General features: G+C 44.8%; 1 protein-coding gene, 1 long non-coding RNA gene and 1 pseudogene across 2 annotated transcripts; 1 reads left to right on the top strand and 2 right to left on the bottom strand.

The window, feature by feature from the left end:
- Positions 1–5,204: 5,204 nt before the first annotated feature.
- On the bottom strand, positions 5,205–6,926 carry LOC148850004 (putative xyloglucan endotransglucosylase/hydrolase protein 10). Its single transcript, XM_088943253.1, has 4 exons — positions 6,650–6,926; positions 6,442–6,542; positions 6,175–6,368; positions 5,205–5,883 (listed from the first exon to the last, which is right to left on the bottom strand). Exons 1-4 carry the CDS (start codon positions 6,834–6,836, stop codon positions 5,481–5,483), a joined length of 885 nt encoding a protein of 294 aa, XP_088799379.1. The 5' UTR covers positions 6,837–6,926; the 3' UTR covers positions 5,205–5,480.
- Positions 6,927–7,424: 498 nt separating this feature from the next.
- On the top strand, positions 7,425–9,744 carry LOC148850003 (uncharacterized). Its single transcript, XR_016098898.1, has 2 exons — positions 7,425–9,100; positions 9,202–9,744. It is a non-coding gene; the product is annotated as an uncharacterized LOC148850003 (long non-coding RNA).
- A 590-nt stretch (positions 9,745–10,334) lies between these two features.
- LOC148850002 (U-box domain-containing protein 39-like) lies at positions 10,335–18,415 on the bottom strand (annotated as a pseudogene).
- Between the last annotated feature and the right edge of the window lie 634 nt (positions 18,416–19,049).

The following is a 19,049-nucleotide window of genomic DNA, read 5'->3' as shown; positions in this document are numbered from 1 at the left end:
AGGAAAAGAAGAAGAAGGTAGAAAAACCTTTGCAAACCTTGTATAGGTTCGTCTGTCTTTCCCTTCCTTTTCCTTCAAACCAAGCATAACCTTAATGATTGATATGAAAGTCAAATTTGTAAAACAAATCAATTTCAGAAAAAGAAAGAGATTGAAAGGGTTTGAGCTAACCATTCATATGAAGAGAAAATATAAAAGATAAACATTTTGATGAAAAGTAACTGCATGGGTATATTGACCATTTTTATGCCCCTTTTCAAAGAATTTTAACAAAAGGGGGTCTACTTGCAACCATGTCACAAAGTTCAATGAAGGTAATTGTAATTATCAAACTTCAGGAAAAATTTCAGCAACAATCGAAAACTTTAAGAAGGTTTCAGCAATTTAGGTGGTGTTCGGAACCGCTTAAATCCCATCCACAAGATTTGGTCGTGTTCGGCTAGGTGTGGACGGGACCGGTCCTATCCACAACCCAATATAGCGTGGACAGGTCCCGTCCACACCTCAATTTCTCTTCCACGACAAAATTTCATGGTTGGGGACCATCCACACTTGATTTTTGATCCCCTACTTCACACTTTCCCTGAAAGGCTACCTATTGTTTGTTTCACATTTTAATATTTTTATCAATAAAATATTAATTATTTTTTTTTTAAATTTTAATATTTTATCAATAAAATTATATTTAAAATATTTAAAATATATTTTCTAAAATTTTAATTATTTTACTATTGTTTTTATAAAATAGTTAATATTTATTGGTTAATATTAATTCATTGATGCATTTTTTAATATATTTATCATATAAAATCCAAAAATTAGTTATTTATGATTAACTATGTAGATCAAGGTTTTTGAACCATCGTTGACCCGGACGGTTGTACCGTTCAGCCCGGGAACCGTCCAAGCAAGCGGTTCCATTTTACCCTAAACCCAATTTTTGGCTAAAAACCGTTGAAAAAGTTAGCAACCCGTTGATCTGAGCGGTTAAACCATCAACCTATTCAACGGTTTTTTACCGTTTTTTATTTTTAATTATTTTTTTAATTTGTTTGTCAAAACAGAACATCCATTTGAATCGGACGGTCGGACCATCAACCCAGAAATCAGTGGGTAGAACGGTTCTGTTTCCAGGTCATTTTTTAAAATGTTGGTATAGGTCATTCATAAAATGTACATGAGATACATGGAATCAAAAAAGTGTGGTATGGACTGATCTACACTACACTACAGAACACCAATGTGGGTGTAGACTGGTTGAATCCATATAGTTTATTCACAGTTCAGAATAACTATGGACTGTGATGTGGTACGAATTAATCTCTATCACATGATATAGTATAGACCAGTTCACATCCACTAATTTTTCATCCACACTAAAACACCTCTTAACGTATAATTAAAAGTGGAAAAAAGGTAATTAACCGAAGAGAGGGAGAATAATGAGTTGTCAATCTACATATTCCTTTATATGAATAATTATAATTTAATAATTGATGAGAAGAGCTATCAATCCTACTCTATATCTATCACCCCACCTCCAACCCCTCGTCGCTATCATCCTATTATTATCCATCCATCACTCCTCCCCTCCTCATCCTCTTCTTAAACCCTACAACCTTTGATCTCATAAACAACGAGAAAAGATAATTACGAGGAAAAGAATCCTTTCTCCTGCCCAATCATCGACACGTCGTTTGCAAGTGGTCCACTGCCGACGCTCTTACGTTTTATATTATATTTAAGTTTCTTTCCCTAACAGCTGGATCATGCACATTAAGCCAAGCCACGTGTTCAATTTTGGTTGGCTTCCATACATGATGACTGATCAGGCTATTTTGAAGTGAAGTGAAGACGCTAGCCGTTAGTGAGTGGTGAACGAGAACGACGATTGTGGGCTTGTGGCCTTGTCCAATTTTCTTTTTTCTGCCTATTTATTGATTTTATTTGGAGTTAGGATTCATAATCCACTCATACTGCAATTCTAGAATTGCAAAACCAAGGCGATACTCGGCCAGTCAACCGTCCGATCTAGCGGTGTTAGGTGGGCCAGTTTTCCTGGCCCACTTCCCTTCACCCATAGCGAGTAAGGTATTAGTAAATCAAGAGATTGCGTGCCCCACCATTAACAAGTATGATCAAATGGTTATTAACTACATGATCTGTAGATTCTTGTTAAGAGAAAAAAATGAGTTAATGGTAGGTCGCCAGTCCCTCTAGGCATGAGAAAGCATGACAGTTAATAAGAGCACACCCCATATGAGAGAGAGAGAGAGAGAGAGAGAGAGAGAGAAACAGCGCTATACGCTTAAAAATGAAATAAGAATTGGTCTCTCGAGATTTGACTACCCAACAATACCAATTACTAAACCCTTATCTGCATTAGATTTGTGGCCGTTCGTTTCTTGGGTTCTTTTTATAATTTATACGATAAGATCTAACAGACACAAGGAAAGAACTGTGTCCTGTGTCTATGTGATAGATATATGATGGAAGAAAGAAAAGGAGCCGTTTGGAGGATTCTCCACCCCTACTCAAAAATTTGTATAATTATAAGAGAAAAAAAAAATTGAAAGGTCCAACCTCTCGTCTTCACTTCCAATTAATGTTTCTTGGATTCTTTCGAGCTAGACTCCTTTAAAGCCTCTTTCATCCCTTTATCGTAGGAGAGGGATAGATGGATACCCAAGATGCATATAGAGAAAAGAAATCGGGTGCCTCAGCCCTTAGAATGGTTGTTTATGCCCATGATGGTAATCCAGGCCTAATGAGTGGACAAGGATTCAGCAAATAGCAAAGGCATATGGGGCTGTGGTAATCTTTGGCTCCATCTGCCAAAGTAACGATCAGGTCGGTTTCAGATGGGCAGTATATTCAACCTGAACCCAGCTCGGCCCACCAGGGTCCAGGTCAACATAAGGCTTTTTCTAGTGAAGGGAGGGTTTCATGAATTCTGACCGGACCCAAACCCATCCGTGTAAAATGTGATAGAAAGTTCTGACGATATGAGGGACGCCCAGTGGATTGACTGTTAGAATGAAGTATGAACAACTAGATGCTCATGTGTGCCAGGTAGATTGAAATTGGTGATATATGAATATTAAAGGAAAGAATGAATTAGTAATATATAATGGATGAATGTACAACAGTAGAAGCAATGAACTGAATAGTTTGGGTTAGGGGTTGAATTAAATAATGAGAGGTCTTGGTCTTAATTTAGGGTAGTTATATTGATGACAATGGCACATAAGTGAAGTCCCTTCCCTTCCTTATCCACGTACCTGACTGAACTAGGGAGTCCCACACGGATTGAATTAATTGAATAATATTAGTGGGTCGTGGCCCATAATGAAGTTAGTATATGGTACACGTACAATAATAGAGCATCCGGAGGAACTTCCATCTGGTTTTTTGTAATCTTGTAGATGGTGATTTCATGATTTGAGCATGCTCTTCAAAACCGGATCAGAAAAATTAGGATATCTTCGAACTGTTATTTTGCCAAAAATTGTTGATTTGGTCAGTAAACCATTAATTCAGACAGTTAAACTGTTCGAACCATCCAACCGTTTTGATTATTTTTTTTGTCAGAATGGGCTATCCATTCGATTTAAAACGATCGAACCATTTGACCCGAGAACTGGACCCCTGAACAGTTTATTGTCCAATTCAGTTTTAAAAACCTTGAATTTAAAATGATTTATGAATGAATCGTAATTCAAAATATCGATACACCTTATTCAGTTTCTTTTTTTTTAGTTTGACAAGAGCCGGTCTTAGCAAGGCCTACCCGACCCTGAAAATATTAAAAACATCAAATATTAAACTTAATAATTAGTATATTGGGGTGGCGCTGACATGATATGATACACATTTGATACATGACGAAAATTTCAACTTTGGGCTGAATCATTAACTAAGGGTACCTTTGATCATAAGTTGCTGAGTTGAATCATCTATTGCTTTATAACTTAATAGATAAAATAATCAAATAATAAATATTTTGAGGTCATAGTAATCACCCCAACTTCAGCCAAAGCAAGCAATTAAGGGCCTCATAACCTCCTCAAAAACTTAGGGTATGTTTGATTTGATAAAAAATGAGAGACATATAGAACATTGAGGGAATTAATGTATATGTATTTAATACGTTATCTTCAAAAAAAAATAGAACTAAAAAAGTTGACGTATTTTATACGTGAATGCAGGTATAATCTATTAAAAATATACAATATTATACAAATATAATACTATAATGCATGTATACTCTTTCTCTCTCTCTCTATATATATATTATAAAAAGTGAATGTAGTATAAGTTTTCTATGAAAGAAAATTCTGTACTTTTTTGTATATTTAAATAATTCAAAATCTAAATATAATTTTAATGAAAATTCTAATATATAAGCATATTTATTTATTTATTTATTTAACTATCCATGAATAAAGAGTTGAGAGGGAGTTCGGATCCTTCTGGCACGGTCGCACCCACCTCACGATTTTGGATCACCTGCCAACAAAAATCCTAACCAACACATTCCAATTACATGGCTCGTATCCGCACATCATTTGTGGGATCCACATATGACGGAAACCTACCATGTACCAGACATGTGATTTTCAGATATAAATCATGTTAGAACGTGTTGGGAGGGATTTTTGTTGGCAGGAAATCCCAACTCCCCACGTTACAGCACGTTGCAGTCCCACCCCACGTTAGGAATAACTCCCGTGTGAGTAAAGGATGAAATCAGGATTCATTGACATGAGGCCCTTTCTTGGCCCAACCGTGCCATCACATTGAAGATTTCTGGTTGTACTTTAATTTCTAAACGATTCCATTACCAAATTATATATATATGATCTGCATATGGCACGTGTCTGTAGAAAGCAAAACAGTACATATACAAGCCAGCTATGACGACTTATGAGCCATGCGATCTCTTTCTGTTTATTGTCACCAATTTGCCTCTGTCTCTCTCAATCTTGTTCTTTTTCTCAAATACAGTACAACACATTATACACGCAGAGAGAGATAGAGAGAGAGAGAGAGTTGTACCCATTAAAAAAAACCCTAGTTTTGGAGATAAATACCAGAGGTTGCCCGGCCGTTGCTGTAATAAAAATAAATAAATAACCTATATATATATATATATATATATAATTATTATTATTAGAGCCCTCTCCCTGCGCAACAGAGACAAGAAACTTTAATGGAAATTTCTTGAGTGGCAAACATGATAGGAAGTTGTTCTTTGCTTCCAAGAATAAACATGCTTTCACAAAATGGATTCCGCTTAATGTTTAAGTTATACATCCATGGGATCACATATGCAGAAAGAAAGCTTTATTGCAGCCGTGACCATAGACAGAAGTAATGGCCAAAAGGTTGCCCTCCCAATGAACACCCAAAGAAGAAATATGCATGATAAAAGTAATTAAAGCCGAAAGATTCCCTTTAATTGATTTGATGATAATTGATCAATACTTGGAAAGAGAGCATTCTCTTGGCAAGTTGTTTTGGAATCTGATGTTGTCTAGGCAATAATCATAGATGAGAAAGTACTTCCTAACCCATTTGAACAGCCTCCTCTGTTTTGATGTTAGAGTGCTATAGCGGTCCTTGTTCCACCAATTGGTGGTGCTGTCAGCCCTACAAAACCTTGCATTCCCTTTCCAAATACAGGCATCAATTTTATAGTTCCTGAATGAGGCTATGAAGGGACCCTTTGACCAGTCAACCTTATCGCGTCCACCACGTGTTGCCCAACTGTCACCGTTCCATAGGCTGACTTTGATGCCCATTGGTTGCCACCTTGGAAAAGCAACTCCCTTGTCTGCATGGTTTCTATACACTCTGATGGGTACCCAGTCCACCATGAATCTGCAAACACAACACAATCAAGTCTCATGATTATACATATTAGATCAGATGGGGAATTTCGGTTATGTTCGTTGCTTCTGAAACAAGGGTATAGGATATGATGGATTTGGGTGGCGATGGGCCATTCTGGCGTAATGGATCTTAGCCTCACCCTCGGGTAGGATAGGATGGTTCTCAATGTGTTGGCCCATGATGGGCCCATCTCTTTTAACTCAATATTATTGGCGAAATAACTTAATAAAAAGGACTAGAATATATAATCCAAGTGCCGAACTTACGGAAATGACTTACACAATTTGGTGGAGGTTCCATAGGATTGAATAGGTGTGGAAGTCTTTGGTTGGATCAAACCACAGATGGATTCTTTCCTCCCTGTTGTCGAACCCATCAGCAAACACATTGGTTTGGAGGATATATGGCTGCCTCGTCACATTGCCCAGGAATTCAAAATCTATCTCATCTCGGTTAGGTTGATCCGAGGTTAGCTGCATTTCCATAACCAAAGTATATTCAATCAAAGAAGAAGAAGAAGAAGAAATTTAAATGGATTTCACTTACATAAAAGGCTACGACTGTGCCTGCTGAATGACCTGGTACCAGCTTGATTTGCATGTCAATCTCCCCAAACAAGAACATTTCATTGGAAGCAAAACCAGCACCTACGAAATACTCTACTCAATTAGCAAACCAGAAAATATGCATTGATTTAATTAAATAAGCTTCTTGTCTTGGTGTATGTGTTTTTTTTTTTCCTGGTTCAAATTACCCGAGTCTTTGTCAAGAATCAAGCTCCTTGTTCGCCCATCAGCAGAAGTGTTTACATGATTAGGAGACCACATCACGTAGAAATCCTTGTTGAAGTCTCCAACAGACACAACAGAAGAGAGTGAATTTTGGACCAAATTCACGACAAGAAGCCCAATGAAGACAGTTAGTCTGCAATTCTTAGTCATGGTTCCTTTTCTGTCTACCGTGTTGTATGAATTGAAGGAATAAGGATAGCAAATATATATATATATATATATATAGGTAATGCATGCTGACACCCCAGAATGATGAAATTGTGAGGAAAAATAAAACAAAAGGAAGTTAAGTTCATGTCGAAGCAAGAAATACCTTTAGAGGGAAGCAAAGGAATGTTTGGCCGTTGAAAGGGTCTCATAAATCATGATGAATTGATTAGATGGAAACTTTCTTTTGAATAAAATATAATTGAAGATAAAGCCACTCAGTGCTGACTCAGCTGTAAACCCAGTTGACTTGTGGGGCCATAAAATAGACGTGGTCGCATTCCATCTCGTTGAGTCAGACATTGTGTACGTAACTCGTATGACTTGTGACCATCCGATCCAAGTTAAACTCAAGATGAGAAGGAAAATCGACTCGACCGAGTCCAGAATGCAACGGCTTGAGCTTAGTGGTATAGGTTTTTTTTCCTTCTGCACGTGTTTTAAGTATGTAAGGATATATGTTTTATAATATATACCATGCTTTAGACATAGCTTGAAGCTTTTTGTCCTGGTTGGAGGTGTTTTCTCAGAGCAGAAAGTTATAGAAAGAGAACAACTCTCTGAAGATTTGCTTTATCTCTCTTGTGCCTTTCTTTCAGGATAACTTGGTCCTCTGAGCTTCCTCTCCTAGAATAATGAAAAGTTTGAGCTTTGAAGGATTTCCGTTTTTATTCGTTTTCTCTCCTATGGTCTTTTCTGTAAGCCAGACCAGATTACTTGTTTTCGAGGCCTGGCCCATCTTCAATTGAAGGCAGAAGCCCATGGGTCAACTTTAGAAAGCCTCGAACTACTATCTAGCTTAACGATACGCCGTACTCCTTTATTGTCTTGCGGTACCCTTAAAAATTTTTCGACAATGATCATTCTCTCTGTTAAGTACTAAATGAAGGTTCTTTCTCATTCTCTCTGTTTCTCACGAAAACCATTTTATTTCTTTTTTCTCTATTTCTCAATTTCTCTCGCTCATACCTCCGATAATTTACTGAGAACTACGGTGACCCATGGCAAGTGGCGACCCTCAGCTCCTCTGCCGGTGAATCTTTAATTGCAGCGGGGGTTTTAATCACTACCGGCGAGATTTACGAGTTAATTCAGTGATTATTGCAACAGGAAGCAAGTCTAATGGGATACTGGCTTCCAAGCTGCTGCAAAGGAACATTTACGGCAGTCCGCGGTTTCCGACTCGGAATCCAGTACAACATAACCTGCGGTTTCCGTCTCCAGCATCGGCAAGCTTAAGCTAAATGAGTTCAACAAGTTGAAATTTTTATGCAGAAAAACTAAAAGAAAAGAGGGAAAGTTTGAAGAGAATGGTTCTATTATCAGTTATTTTAATGGGTAAACGGTTTACCGAAACAGACCCAAAATCGTCTTTCACAGAAAAAGCGACAGAGTTGCAGTTATCGATTTCCCCTTGTTCTTGAGAAGAAACAGAGGCACAACTCTCTTGGCTTCGTGGTACAGACCTTGAGCCCTCTGAAGTTCTCCTACGAGGTTGATGACAGTGCTAGTAACAGTCCTTAGTTTCTCTCCATGTCTTCGCGGCCTGGTAGTGCTAGGAGAGGCCCCTTCACGCCAAGTAGGAGTGACTGCTCTAGAAGCTTATTGAGTAGGTACAGTGACTATCCTAATTACATGGCAAATACTGAATCATCCAGGGCCAAGGTCAGATCCCTTTGGGGGATTTCAGATCAAGTTCACAGAAGGCTTCGGTTCTGCATGCCCACTTCACCAGCCGTGGGGATTGTGCTAGCTCTAGTGGTGTATACCGCAACAGATACTAATATTTGTCGTGGAATCAAAGTTTTTCTGTTTTGTGTTTTTATGGCTTCTTGTGAATTGGTGGTTGCTATTTGCTAAGCTTGTCAGCGATAGTGATGAAACAGGAGCGAGAGGGAGATAGAGATGCTATTGCAACAGTAGTGATGAGGAGGCGGAAGACGGTGGGTTCAACGTAGATAATTGATCTTCTTCGATTTCAGAACGGATCTTGTGGTCCTGGTGGGCGTTGAATAGTTGGTTGCCGGAGACTATAAGAGACTTAACTGTGCCCTTACCGACAGCAACCACGTTGTTGGTCTGAGACGGCTCTTGGGCATCAGCTTCTCTTCATCAAAGAAGCTGCTACAAAGGAACTTCCTCGCGAGGACGAGGGAGAAAACGTAAGAGGAATGGCCTTTGAGGGTGGAGATGGATGGCATCCGAAGGTGAAGATCCTGGAACTTTCTACACTCGCATGAGAACGTCTTTGGATCGTATTCATAGATTTAATCAGAAATTGGATGAGCTTGTTTTTGCTATTGTACAGAGAGGATAGGGACTGAACAAACGCTCCATCCCAGACCGAGATCTGGTTTCAATCTAACGATGTGGCTGATGACCCTCGGCGGTACTGGTTTCGATCAACAGTTGTCGCTTGTACTACTGTTGAGAAGGGCGACAGTATTGGAACCCATGTGAAATCCATCTTTCCTGGCCACTCGTTTGCTGGTGGGAAGAGGATGGTGAAGAAGATGAGGTTGGAGAAGACGGTGAAGAAGCTGAGGTTGTCGAAAGCACTAATGATTCCCGTGGTCGGATACAGACGACGATAGTGGTGGCACAAGGAGTGGAGCGGTTGTGGTTCACTGCAGCTACCACCGGGGAGATGGATGGTGAAGAAGAAGGGTGAGGGACGAAGGGCAAAATTGAGTTTTGAAAAAATTCATACATTACGTGGTGTCACGTGTGTATAAGTATCGCGTGTCATTACGCTAAACGCTAAACAGTAGGAGGAGTAGTTTAAGGATTATATCCGATAAGAGCAACTTTTGAGATTTATTATCAATAAAAATAACCTTTTTAAAATAAAGTAACTTTTTTTTAAATATATCAAAAAAGGGTAAAAGAACTGTTCATCTCCTTCCTCCTTAGACCATCGAACAGAATCTCCCCACCTTCATATCTGCAGCATCCCAAGGTCATCCTCACTTTACTGCCTCCACATTTACCTCCTCCTGGAAATCATTCTCTCCATTGTCGCATACCTGGCTCGTGCTCTGCTTGGTCTGGAGCTGGAAGCACAGTTCGAGGATCCCTACCTCTCCACCTTACTACAGGACTTCTGGGGACGAAGACGGAAGACGGAACATCATGGCATCCATTATCCTGTGCTCCACTGTATACAAGCCTACGTGAAGCCTCGCCGCACTACCAGCCATACTAGCGACGTTCGTGGTGTCGGGGCTGATACACGAACTCATCATCTTTTATTTGGGGCGTTTAGAGCCCACATGGGAGATCACGTGGTTCTTCATCTTCCATAGGTTCTGCTTAGCATTAGAGATCCCAACGACAAACGCTTTGGCTAGCTGGTGGCGGTTACATCGGACTGTTTCGGGCTCATTGACGATTGCATTCGTTATGGGCACTAGCTTCAAGCTCTTCTTTTCTCAATTCCTGAGGTGCGGTGCCGACGTTAGGGCGGTGGGGGAGTACTCTACCGTGGGAGAAATCGTCACCAGCAACCCTATGGGCAATTTGCGTTACAAACGAACCTTCTGTTTGGCTCGAGCTGTTCCCGTCTGAGAGAGCGCAACAATCGGAGGGATTCCACCTTCCCTCACCAGCAACCCTCTGTTGCGCATATTGTCCGCACAGAGTTGCAGAAGCGTCAATACAGCAAACTCCTTTCCTTTCATTGACCCGTCTTCGATCGCTTCCACTAGAACCACAATCCCTCCTTCTTCCGCAATTGCTTCTATTCCCTCTGGAATTGCAGCTAAGCTGTTCAGAACCACCATCGCCTTCTCCGCCAAACCGCTCCCCTGCTCCAGAATCAAGACCACTAGTGATTTCACTGCTCTCGCGCTAACGGCCCTCTCTTTGTTATGTTTCATCGAGCAAAGCTTGTAGAGCGTTGTAAGCGCGTCTTTCTTCCGTTCGATCAATTCAGGAGCAAAGAAACCAAAGGCGGGATGGTGCCGCACGCACCGATAGAGATCTTGTTGTCTTCGATGAATGAAAGACTAAGCAGATCACAAGCAGCGTTCTGCTTCGACACCTCTGTACCGGTTTTCAGAACGTAAACAAGAGGCTTTATAGCTCATGTGTTTGTGATGGGGACCTTTGGAGCCACCGGTTTTTTAAGGCAGAGAATTTGGCTTAAAAAGGCAGAGAATTTATCTACACTTTAGAGCCAGCACTGGTGGATGGTGAATGGTTCGTAGGAAGAAACAGTGTTTTTACATTATTTTTGTTTAAATTTTAATTTATTTTTGAAAAATTAATAAAAATATTATCAACTATAATCCCAATAGTTTAACAGATTTACCCTATCAATTACTCTTTTATAAATTAATGAAATAATTTTGCTGAGACTAATGAAGAAACAGAAAAGGGATTGATGAATTTATTTTAGGTAGCAATAATCCCGAGCCCTCATGTTCATTGCTTTAAAGCATAAAGCAAAGCTATGATCATTATCTTTCAATTATGAGTTTAAGAAACACTGTTTACGAAACACACTTAGACTCAGCACCTCCCAACAGTTTGAACTTTGAACAATTTACTAGTGATTAGTCATAGTCCGTTTGGGATGACTTTTGCATTGATTGAACTGAGGCGCTTGAGAGAAGTTTTAAGAAATAGCTTCACCAAGTCGATTTTGTGGCTCATGTAAGCTTATTTTCAACTTTCTGGTTTTTATTTTACCAAATACGTACGGCTTCATAGCATTCCACGCTTTTCAGCTCGTCTAATGCTAGAAACTGCTGTGTGAAGAGCCTCCCAAGCTCTGTGGCAACTCCCTTAATATACTAAATGATGATGGCAGATTTAACCCTTCAATGAAATTGTGACACGTGATACCTCGTGACAATTAGGAAAATACTCAGCCAACAAACTTACGAAGTTGGTGACCCACCCGGGCATCAGTCTGGTCGGCCTGGCGCGGGGCCTGACGCGCGCCTGCGCGACCTGCTCGCGGCACAGGCGACCTGCGCGACATGCGCGGCGCGCGCGCGGCACACGCGACCTGCACGAACAGCGAGCGATACGTGCGATTTGCGCGGCCTGCGTGAACTGCGCGCGACACGCGCAACCTGGGCGTGGCCTGCGCGAGCTGCGTGCGGCCTGCGCGACCTGTCCGACCTGGACCGGCCTAGCGCATGATCCGGCCAAGCCACCCATAAGGCGCCCACCGACAAACCTGGCCTAGACACAGACCCGCCAACTGACACAGGCGCCAGTTTGGCGACCTGGTCTAGACACTGACCCGCCGACTGACATAGGCGCCGACCTGACGACCTGGCCTAGACATTGACCCGCCGACTGACGCAGGCGCCCCCTGACAACCCGGCCCAGGCGCCGACCTAGCCGCCTGACACAAGCGCCAGCCTGACAACCTCGAGGAGTTCACCACCGTACCCCGGTTCTGACAGGATGCGACGAGTCTTACCGTTTGGAGGTTTTTCACCCTCCTAACCCGCGAGGACTCCGGTATATAAAGACCTCACCCCCAAAGGGGAGGGGGATGAAAAAAGGAAAGTAACCCTGCTCTCTAGCTCTCTCATATTATTTTCAAAGCTCTCTATAATAAGAGTGCTAACTTAAGCGTCGGAGAGCCCCCACCGGGAAAATACCCCCGGGATTCTGATTCAGTTCTCGCATGTCCTTCAGCTCCCGCCGCCTACAAAGAGGAGGAAAAGATGGAGTTCTCGGAGGTCCCTCAACTCCCGCCACCTACAAAGAGGAGGAAAATATGGAGTTCTCGCAGGTCCCTCAGCTCTCGCCACCTACAAAGAGGAGGAAAATATGGAGTTCTCGCAGGTCCCTCAGCTCCCGCCACCTACAAAGAGGAGGAAAAGATGAAGTTCTCGTAGGTCCCTCATCTCCTACTGCCTACAAAGGAAAGAAGACCACCTCATGCTGAGGGCAGTCGGATTGCGCCGCACCAGGGAGCTCCAGTATTCTTTAAGTCATCGGCCGCCTAGTAGGCAGTTCGCCATCGAGCAGTTCGCCACCAGGCAGTTCGCCACCAAACATTTCGCCACCAGGCAGTTCGCCACCAGGGAGCTCGCCACCAGGCAGTTTGCCACCAGACAGTTCGCCACTGGGCAGTCCCACCAGGCAGTTCACCCCCAGGCATTTCTCCACCGAGCAGTTCGCTAGCAGGCAGTTCACCACCAAGTAGCTCATCACTAAGGCACGCCACCACCGGGTCAAATAACGAGGTACTTAGCCAAAAAATTTTACATCACAAAACATTGGTACGTGGCCGAAAACGGTTACATCAATTGGCGCCGTCTGTGGTAACACGCTACAAAAAGCTAAGTTCTCATCTTGCCAAAACTAAGTCCTCACTTTTTAGAAATTGAAGCTATCGCTTTATAGTTTACATTTTTTATGAACTCAGAGACTATGCAGGGAGCTAACGGACTAAGTAGCTCTACCAACCTTACTTTCAATTCAGATAATGCCACATCAGTCCTCTCTGCAAGGTCCCCCCTACAAAGATGAGCTCTTCGTGGCTTCCGCGGGAGTTAGCGGCCAACTGACTACATAGGCGCCCTTACCGGTCGAGCCTTCCAAGGCTCCCGTGTGAGCTTGCAACCTAAAGTTAGTAGTGCTGCCCCCGAAGGTCGAGCCCCTAGTAGCTTCTTGTAGGAGTAGGTGACCGACATTACGAAGCTGATGCAGGCCAAGCCTATGGGCCACATTACTACTTAAGACCCGGTCGCCTCTCCGGCACGGGCAAAGTCAAAAAAGAGTAGACCACTAGTCACTCCAAAGCCTACGGGCCACATTACTACTTAAGACCCGGTCGCCTCTCCGGCACGGGCAAAGTCAAAAAAGAGTAGACCACTAGTCACTCCAAAGCCTACGGGCCACATTACTACCTAAGACCCGGCCGCCTCTCCGGCATAGGCAAAGTCAGAAAAGAGTAGACCACTAGTCACTCCAAAGCCTATGGGCCACATTACTACTTAAGAACCGGTCGCCTCTCTGGCACGGGCAAAGTTAGAAAAGAGTAGACCACTGGTCACTCCCAAAGCCTACGGGCCACATTACTACTAAAGATCCGGTCGCCTCTCCGGCACGGGCAAAAGTCAAGGAAGAGTAGACTACGAGTCGCTCCCAAAGCGTACGGGCCACACTAGTAATTGGATCAGCACTTACTAGCTCATCGACTTACGGGCCAAAAGAAATCTACTCCCTTCGCTGAGTTACTATCAGCTCGGGAGTGGGGTGCTATTGATGAGGGCAGATTTGGCCCTCCAATGAAATTGTGACATGTGGCACCTCGTGACAACTAGGAAAACACCCAGCCAACAAACTTACGAAGTTGGTGACCTACCCGGGCACCAGTCTGGCCGGCCTGGCGCGACCTGCGCGGTGCGCGCACGGCCTGCGCGAGCTGTGTGCGACCTGCGTGACCTGGTCGACCTGGACCAGTCTAGCACATGATCCGGCCAAGCCGCCCATAAGGCGCCCACCGACAAACCTGGCCTAGACACTGACCCGCCGACTAACATAGGCGCCCAGCTTGACGATCTGGTCTAGACACTGACCTGCCGACTAACACAGGCGCCGACCTGACGACCTGGCCTAGACACTGACCCGCCAACTGACGCAGGCGCCCCCGTGACAACCCGGCCCAGGCGCCGACCTGGCCGCCTAACACAAGCGCCAGCCTGACAACCTCGAGGAGTTCACCACCGTACCACGGTTCTGACAGGATGCGACGAGTCTTACCGTTTGGAGGCTTTTCACCCACCTAACCCGCGAGGACTCCAGTATATAAAGACCTCACCCAACAAAGGGGAGGGGGATGAGAAAAGGGAAGTAACCCTGCTCTCTAGCTCTCTCATATTATCTTCAAAGCTCTTTATAATAAGAGTGCTAACTCAAGCGTCGGAGAGCCCCCACCAGGAAAATACCCTCGGGACCTCTGATTCAGTTCTCGCAGGTCCTTCAGCTCCCGCCGCCTACAAAGAGGAGGAAAAGATGGAGTTCTCGGAGGTCCCTCAGCTTCTCGCAGGTCCCTCAGCTCCCGCCACCTACAAAGAGGAGGAAAAGATGAAGTTCTCGCAAATCCCTCAGCTCCCGCTGCCTACAAAGGAAAGAAGACCACCTCATGCTGAGGGCAGTCAGAATGCGCCGCACCAGGGAGCTCCAGCATTCTTTAAGTCATCGGCCGCCTAGTAGACAGTTCGCCACCAGGCAGTTCGCCACCAGGCAGTTCGCCACCATGCAGTTCGCCACCAGGCAGTTCGCCACCATGCAGTTCGCCACCAAGCAGTTCGCCACCAGGGAGCTCGCCACTAGGCAGTTCACCACCAGACACTTCGCCACAAGGCAGTTCGCCACCAGGCAGTTCTCTACCGAGCAGTTCGCCAGTAGGCAGTTCACCACCAAGTTACTCATCACTAAGGCATGCCACCACCGGGTCAAACAACGAGGTACTTAGCCAAAAACTTTTACATCACAAAACATTGGTACGTGGCCGAAAACGGTTACATCAATTGGCGCCGTCTGTGGGAACACGCTACAAAAAGCTAAGTTCTCATCCTACAAAAGCTAAGTTCTCATCTTGCCAAAACTAAGTCCTCACTTTTTAGAAATTGAAGCTATCGCTTTATAGTTTACATTTTTTATGAACTCAGAGACTATGCAGGGAGCTAACGGACTAAGTAGCTCTACCAACCTTGCTTTCAATTCAGATAATGCCACATCAGTCCTCTCCGCAAGGTCCCCCTACAAAGATGAGCTCTTCGTGGCTTCCGCGGAAGTTGGCGGCCAACTGACTACATAGGCGCCCTTACCGGTCGAGCCTTCCAAGGCTCCCGTGTGAGCTGGCAACCTAAAGTTAGTAGTGCTGCCCCCGAAGGTCGAGCCCCTAGCAGCTTCTTGTAGGAGTAGGTGACCGGCATTACGAAGCTGATGCAGGCCAAGCCTACAGGCCACATTACTACTTAAGACCCAATCGCCTCTCCGGCACGGGCAAAGTCAAAAAAGAGTAGACCACTAGTCACTCCAAAGCCTACGGGCCACATTACTACTTAAGACCCAGTCGCCTCTCCGGCAGGGGCAAAGTCAAAAAAGAGTAGACCACTAGTCACTCCAAAGCCTACGGGCCACATTACTACCTAACACCCAGTCGCCTCTCCGGCACAGGCAAAGTCAGAAAAGAGTAGACCACTAGTCACTCCAAAGCCTATGGGCCACATTACTACTTAAGACCCGGTCACCTCTTCGGCACGGGCAAAGTTAGAAAAGAGTAGACCACTGGTCACTCCCAAAGCCTACGGGCCACATTACTACTAAAGACCCAGTCGCCTCTCCGGCACGGGCAAAAGTCAAAGAAGAGTAGACTACGAGTCGCTCCCAAAGCCTACAGGCCACATTACTACTAAAGACCTGGTTGCCTCTCTGGCACGGGCAAAAGTCAAAGAAGAGTAGACTACGAGTCGCTCCCAATGCCTACGGGCCACACTAGTAATTGGATCAGCACTTACTAGCTCATCGACTTACGGGCCAAAAGAAATCTACTCCCTTCGCTGAGTTACTATCAGCTCGGGAGTGGGGGGCTATTGATGAGGGCAGATTTGGCCCTCTAATGAAATTGTGACACGTGGCACCTCGTGACAACTAGGAAAACACCCAGCCAACAAACTTACGAAGTTGGTGACCCACCTAGGCACCAGTCTGGCAAGTCTGGCGTGACCTGCGCGCGGCCTGACGCGCGCCTACGCAACCTGCGCGCGGCCTACGCGAACTTCGCTTGGCACGCGCACCCTGCGCAGCCTACGCGCGGCCTACGCGAACTTCGCTTGGCACGCGCACCCTGCGCAGCCTACGCGAACTGCGCGCGGCCTAGCGTGCGGCCTAAGCGACCTGGCTGACCTGGACCAGCCTAGCGCATGATCCGGCCAAGCCCCCCATAAGGCGCCCACCGACAAATCTGGCCTAGACCCTGACCCGCCGACTAACACAGGCGCCAGTTTGGCGACCTGGTCTAGACACTGACCCGCCGACTGACATAGGCGCCGACCTGACGACCTGGCCTAGACACTTACCCGCCGACTGACGCAGGCGCCCCCTGACAACCCGGCCCAGGCACCGACCTGGCCGCCTGACACAAGCGCCAGCCTGACAACCTCGAGGAGTTCACCACCGTACCCCGGTTCTGACAGGATGCGACGAGTCTTACCGTTTGGAGGTTTTTCACCCTCCTAACCCGCGAGGACTCCGGTATATAAAGACCTCACCCCCAAAGGGGAGGGGGATGAAAAAAGGAAAGTAACCCTGCTCTTTAGCTCTCTCATATTATTTTCAAAGCTCTCTATAATAAGAGTGTTAACTTAAGCGTCGGAGAGCCCCCACCGGGAAAATACCCCCGGGACCTCTGATTCAATTCTCGTAGGTCCTTCAGCTCCCGCCGCCTACAAAGAGGAGGAAAAGATGGAGTTCTCGAAGGTCCCTCAGCTCCCGCCACCTACAAAGAGGAGGAAAAGATGGAGTTCTCGCAGGTCCCTCTGCTCCCGCCACCTACAAAGAGGAGGAAAAGATGAAGTTCTCGCAGGTCCCTCAGCTCCCGCTGCCTACAAAGGAAAGAAGACCACCTCATGCTGAGGGCAGTCAGATTGCGCCGCACCAGGTAGTTCCAACATTCTCTAAGTCACCGGCCGCTTAGTAGGCAGTTCGCTACCGAGCAGTTCGCCACCAGGCAGTTCGCTACCAAGCAGTTGGCCACCAAGCAGTTCGTCACCAGGCAGTTCACCACCAAGCAGTTCGCCACCAGGCAGTTCGCCACCAAACAGTTCGCCACCAGGGAGCTCGCCACCAAGCAGTTCGCCACCGGGCAGTTCGCCACCGGGCAGTTCGCCACCAGGCAGTTCGCCCCCAGGCAGTTCTCCACCGAACAGTTCGCCAATAGGCAGTTCACCACCAAGTAGCTTATCACTAAGGCACGCCACCACCAGGTCAATTAACGAGGTAATTAGCCAAAAAATTTTACATCACAAAACATTGGTACGTGGCCGAAAACGGTTACATCACTAAACATCTTGATGACTGATGTTTAGTTGGACTTTACATGCCATATAAGCTAAAGTATGAGCAGCTAGATTGTTTGATCTATTTACATGTTCAAAAAGAAGGTACTGAAATCAAGATGTAAGAGTCTTGAACCTGCTCCAGTGCAGCTACTCTATCCATTCTTTTGGTCTTCCTTGCTGTGAAAAGAGGTTCACTAGCTTTGTAGAGTCGCTATAAACTACTAGAGTCTGTATTAATAGATTCGAAGCTGCCTCCAACCCATCCATGAGAGCTTTTAGTTCTACATCATAGCTGGATAGCGCCCAGCATGGCTTTCCTTGAGCAGAGGTTTCTCCTGAAACACGTTTGACGATGAAAGCTCGTCCTACATGTGTGTGAGGATCAGGATCAAAGGAGCCATCTATCCGAAGTGTATTTTCATGCAAAGAATTGCTATTGTTATTGCTATGATTTACACGAATTACTTGCGGTACCATGTCCATTTCTTGATAAACATCTTCATCTTGGAATCTGAAAAGTAGTTGAATGGTGCACGGATCCCAATGAACCCCCTAGTGCCCCACTGATTGGACTGTGCAGAACACATATCCTGCAACAAGGGTGCTTGGAAAAAGACAAAATATCACATTAAGTTAGTGTTTGTGTTCAAAATTCACTGGAGGGTCTCGGGGTTGTCGTAGAAAATATGATCTCGTTGTTTGTTTTGGTTTATGACACCTTAGAACAACAATGATGAAAATGCCCCCTAGAGTGAGCAAGAAACCTCACAATTGTTTTAACTTTTAATCAAAAGTCACTTTTATAGAAATCCAAATATGATCAATTTTCCTTGAATCATTCCAATCAAATAATACATTGCTTGCATAAAACGAACCAGAATTGTCATAACAGCATTTATTGCCACTTTAGGCTCAAATGCTTAAGATATTATGGCATTTCATGACATGAAAATTCCATGAAACTTCTTTGGTCGATGTTTATATTAGGCATTAATGAGCGTTTTGAACAGCATTCTTTTTGGTATTGGGCCTACTGGTATTGCAACCAGAACCAAAAATAAATGTTATATATATATGTGGGTCTTTTATTTTCTTGAAATGGGCAGCTGATGGTTTG

This window comes from Nelumbo lutea, chromosome 5, assembly GCF_056320005.1.
Source record: "Nelumbo lutea isolate HS-2025 chromosome 5, American lotus-T2T, whole genome shotgun sequence".
NCBI lineage: Eukaryota > Viridiplantae > Streptophyta > Magnoliopsida > Proteales > Nelumbonaceae > Nelumbo > Nelumbo lutea.
This window is presented reverse-complemented; position numbering and strand designations above follow the sequence as displayed.

Coding starts and splice junctions, on each gene's coding strand:
- LOC148850004 (XM_088943253.1), bottom strand. CDS start 6,836: ATGACTAAGAATTGCAGACTAACTGTCTTCATTGGGCTTCTTGTCGTG. Junction 6,543..6,649: donor GATTCTTGACAAAGACTCGG/GTAATTTGAACC, acceptor AGTATTTCGTAG/GTGCTGGTTTTGCTTCCAAT. Junction 5,884..6,174: donor TGGAACCTCCACCAAATTGT/GTAAGTCATTTC, acceptor TTGTGTTTGCAG/ATTCATGGTGGACTGGGTAC.